Source organism: Zea mays, chromosome 9 (assembly GCF_902167145.1).
Source record: "Zea mays cultivar B73 chromosome 9, Zm-B73-REFERENCE-NAM-5.0, whole genome shotgun sequence".
In the NCBI taxonomy this organism is placed as follows: domain Eukaryota; kingdom Viridiplantae; phylum Streptophyta; class Magnoliopsida; order Poales; family Poaceae; genus Zea; species Zea mays.
The window spans coordinates 36,990,163-36,994,976 of record NC_050104.1 but is presented as its reverse complement, the minus strand read 5'-3'; the positions used below and the strand labels follow the sequence as shown (position 1 = coordinate 36,994,976).

The window sequence follows — 4,814 nt, the reverse complement described above, 5'->3', positions numbered from 1 at the left end:
AATTAGTAGACTATCTCTTAGCCGAGATAGTTATTAGAGCTTAAGTGAAAACTTTGATGTATATAATGTGTGATGCATACATGGTTGTAAACAAGACTTTGATGTATATAAATGTATGATAGAATTTAATTCCATGTTGCTTTTAATATCAATACTACATGTTTATCAATATCAATATATATATATATGTTTGTATGTGTAAATATATATAAATTTCAGTACGAAAATTTAAAAAAAAGGCGGGAAACTTCCACTGGCGGCTAAATAAAAAAAACCGCCAGCATTTCTACTGGCGGTTTTCTTAATAAAACCGTCAGTGGAAATGTTATTTTCACTGGCGGTTCTAGAATAACCGCCAGTGGAAATGGCGATTTACACTGGCCCCCTAGCACTGGCGGCACTGAAAAACGCCAGTGCAAACGTTTCTAGAACCGCCACTATAGAGGCTCTATGTACTAGTGGATGCTTTGACCCAAGAAACACTAGACACGCTCTCTAGTGCTCCCATCTCTGCATCTACGCGCACAAAAAGTAGAGAAAGCAGGCTGCTTAGCGATCATGCTTGGAATAGGTGGCCGTTCAGATTTTTGGTGAGCACTCATTGTGGTTGCTTCAACTTCCCGGTGCCGTTCTTGTTCTACACCGTATCAACGTTTTCAATGCATCCACTTTGGTCGACTACATCGAATAGCTGCAAAATATTATATCAACTAATCTGCATAACGACGTCTTTGGTACCCCGGTGGAGTCCTACTATTAGGAGTGGTAATCAGCTCTAGATTTTAGACTATAAAATTAAAGGATCGAATCGAATTAAGATTATACTTTATTCCTGTTCATTTTAAACTAAAATTAATTAAGAGCTCTAATGAAGAAGTATTTGAATCGTTACCACCCCTACCTGCTATAGGATAAAATTTCATCCCTACACTAGTAGAAAAAAACTCAAAGCATGCGAGACGATATATTTTTACAGACGGATTCGATTATTAACCGACTGTGCTATTTTTAGTGGCGGTTTCTTAAGAAAACCGTCACTAAAAACCGTATTTTTACAGGCGGTTTCTTAAGAAAACCGCATGTAAAAATCCATGATTTTTAGTGGCGGGTTTCTTAAGGATCCGCCAGTAGAAATCGATTTCTAGTGGCGGTTTTCTTAAGGAACCGTCACTAGAAATCATTTTTATCCTAAATTTTTCGAGTTTTTCAAACAAAATCACCAAAATAAAAGTTGTACTCTAAAAGTTATGAAACTTTGTAGTTGACAACTTTTTTATTTGAACTCATTTCGGTTCTCAAAAATTGAATCTAAGTATGTCAAATTTAAAATTCAAAATTTGCAAACTACCTCGGATGAAAAAAGTGTCAAAATAAAAGTTGTAGAACTTCAAAAGTTATTTAACTTTGTAGTTGACAACTTTTTTATTTGAATTCGTTTAGGATCTCAAATAAGCAATTTACACTCAAATGGTTGTAATATGTGGACAAAACAACTACAAACTAGACACAAAGTATGTTATAAACGGAGTAGTAGTGGAGGGTACGCTCGAGGGTGAGGTCGACGGTTTGAATACTAACAACTGCGTAGCGTGCGAATTTTGCGCGAAAAATGCCGCGACTTGCGACTTAATAGAAATAATTTTTTTTACTATTTTTAAAATCTGTTTTATGTTTCCTGGAAACGATTTGCACTGGCGGTTTTATTACATCGACCGCCAGTGAAAATCGATTTTCACTGGCGGTTTTATTACACCGACCATAAAAATAATTTTTACTGGCCCTAGCACTGGCGGTTACGAAAAACGTCAATGTAAATAGGTTTACGATCGCCACTATAGAGCTTCTCTATACTAGTGCTATCTTATTTCTCTTTTTCCTTATCCATGCATGCGAGTTCGTTTCTTGTGATAAACTTTCAATATTACAAATAAATTTATTAATACTGTTAACATTGCTTGTATATATCATATTTCTTTATATGAAATTGTAATTAACTTATGCTTAAAGTTCTTACTAAGTTCTGCAATCTCAACAGATCTAGAACAAAGAGTTACGCACGACACCATTCGGAACGGTTGGTGAACTCAAGTCTGATGATCTTCACAGACCGGTCAAAGATAATGGGAGCCAAATAAGGAGAGCTACCGCTAGGCAGTCGGCGCCCCATGGCGTGGAAAAACCCCACCTGTTTAGCACCGAGAACTTTCCATTATTCCTCGTTGCTTTACACCGTTCTTTTCATCATCCAGCATGCCCTACTCACAGCTGTGTCTCAAAACCGCAAGCGTGGAATCCACCATTGTTCGCCCGTCGCCCCTGCCAATTACTCTCCGATCCTATAAATTATAAAATTATAAGTTATTTCTGCTATCCTTTTTATAGAGCCAAAGTATCTTAAATTGAGTCAATATATATATATATATATATATATATATCATATTTATGATACCAAATAAGCATTCTTGGATTCTTTATTAGTTATATATATATATTTGATGTTATACTTTTTTCATAATTCTCTCCATAGCCGATTAAATGTAAGAAGTTTTAACTATAAAAAACTGAAATATCTTATGATTTTAAACGAAATGAGTACGTATTGATGTTGCGTAAACGCCGCATGAGTTGCGTAAACGCGGACTGATGTTGCATGAACAGATTGCTCCAAATCACCATCAGATGATCCCCGTACCTCATGAACGTTCAAGAAATGGTAGCCGACAAAAAAAAGTCTATATATACACACACCCAGCTATACCATCGTTGAAAAATACATGCTGATCTTTGTGTGAGACTTGTTTCACTTTGGGTCTAGCTAGGATGCTTCTTTACCATAATAATGAAGAACTTTCATGAGATTAAGCTTCCATACAGCACACGCTGTGCCATTCTCGCCGCTGTCCTGCTTGTGACGACGTGCCTTATGATCCTTGCGTTCGTGATCCTGCCTGACCGCGAGATGCTGCCGCCGCCGTTGGTAAGCGATGACCATGGCGGTGGCAACCTGTCATGCAACATCTTCAAGGGCGAGTGGGTGCCGGACCCGGGCGCGCCGCGCTACACCACGGAGACCTGCCCGGTGATCCACGGCCACTACGATTGCATGAGGTACGGCAGGCCGGACCTCGGCTTCGTCCGGTGGCGGTGGCGTCCCGAGGGGTGCGAGCTGCCCCGCTTCGACGCGGCGCGGTTCCTCCGCGCAACGAGGGGCAAGTCCATGGCGTTCGTCGGCGACTCGCTTGCCAGAAACCAGATGCACTCGCTGGTATGCCTTCTGGCGCGCGCCGAGCAGCCGGCGCCGTGGACCAACGCGAGCTACGTGTTCCGCTTCGAGCGCCACGGGTTCACCGTCTCTTTGTTCTGGTCCCCGTTCCTCGTGCGCGCCGTCGAGACGGACCCAGACGGCCCGACGCGGAGCGGGGCGGGCCTGTGGAGCCTCCACCTCGACGAGCCGGACGCCGGGTGGGCGGCGCACGCCACCGAGTTCGACTACGTGGTGGTCTCGGCGGGGAGCTGGTTCTTCCGCCCCTCCATGTTCCATGTACACGGCCGTCTCGTCGGGTGCAACGGCTGCCTCGCGCCCAACGTCACCGACCTGACGCTCCGGTACTCTCTGCGGATGGCGTTCCGGACCGCGCTCCGCGCAGCCGTGGACGCGCCAGGCATTGGAAAGCGCTCCAGGAGGACGGTGGTCGTGCGCACGCTCTCGCCGTCGCACTACGAGAACGGTGACTGCGCGCGGGCGCGGCCGCTCAGGCGCGGCGAGTGGGAGATGAACGCGGTGGAAAAGGACATGTACGCGATACAAGCGGAGGAGTTCGGGGCGGCGAGGAGGGTGAGCAATGGGGCCAGGATGCTACTGCTCGACGCGACGGAGGCAATGGCGCTGCGGCCGGACGCGCACCCGAGCAAGTATCGTCTGTGGCAGCCTGACCGGTTCAACGTATCGCGCGACTGTTTGCACTGGTGCCTTCCCGGCACCATGGACGCCTGCAATGACATGCTGCTCCACATGTTGTTGCATTAAGTAGAAACATGCCCAATTCAACGCATTGCCATTATTCTTTTATCATTGTTTTGTTCACACGTCATACAATCAACCAAATTAAAACTGCGCCTGACACACTTTTCTATCTGTCAGTATCCAAATATAACAAATTCAGAAATTTTAGAACAAATTAAGGTATTGATCAAATAACGGTTGTCATAGGGAGATATAGTGATTATTATATTTGAGTTGGTCATAAACGATAACATACCTCTACTTCATGGGTGATGTATCTTTCTCTTTATTTGACTCTACGATCAACACAACTAACAGGTTGGAGCCATTTTAGTGAACCCACAACAGTAACAGTGAGCATTTTAGGCGCCCGTGGCTCGGCCGCCGTCGAAAATAACACGTAAATTTTGACGGTAGTATTTGTCATTTTAACTCGGTATCATTTGCAGTGCATAAAGACCCTTAACATATACGAGGACTTGAGATACCTATCTTATGGGACGGTAATTTGTCGAAGCTTGGGCCAATATGATGTGAATGACCTTCATTTTCATTTTGACCAATTTGAAGTCTCATCTCATGCAGCCACACATAATACTGGAGTTGTGACTAGGGCACTCGATGCACACGGAATAGAAACTAATTATTAATAGCATCATTCAAAATATCCTTGAGTTTAATTTTGCATGGAACAAAACTCTAAAATTAGTATTCTTCCTATGTGATTGGTTTGACAACAATAATGGGATTAGACAAAGTCAATATGGCATAACTGAAGTTAAGCACAAGGAACGACTTCGAGGCCATGATA

General features: G+C 43.5%; 1 protein-coding gene across 1 annotated transcript; it reads left to right on the top strand.

The window, feature by feature from the left end:
- Nucleotides 1-2,920: 2,920 nt before the first annotated feature.
- On the top strand, nucleotides 2,921-4,121 carry LOC109942412 (protein trichome birefringence-like 19). The gene has a single exon (XM_020544382.3). The coding sequence runs from the start codon at nucleotides 2,924-2,926 to the stop codon at nucleotides 4,025-4,027; it is 1,104 nt and encodes a 367-aa protein (XP_020399971.2). The 5' UTR covers nucleotides 2,921-2,923; the 3' UTR covers nucleotides 4,028-4,121.
- The last annotated feature ends 693 nt before the right edge of the window (nucleotides 4,122-4,814 follow it).

Bases quoted from the DNA above. Each gene is read 5' to 3' on its own strand.
- LOC109942412 (XM_020544382.3), top strand. From the start codon at position 2,924: ATGATCCTTGCGTTCGTGATCCTGCCTGACCGCGAGATGCTGCCGCCG.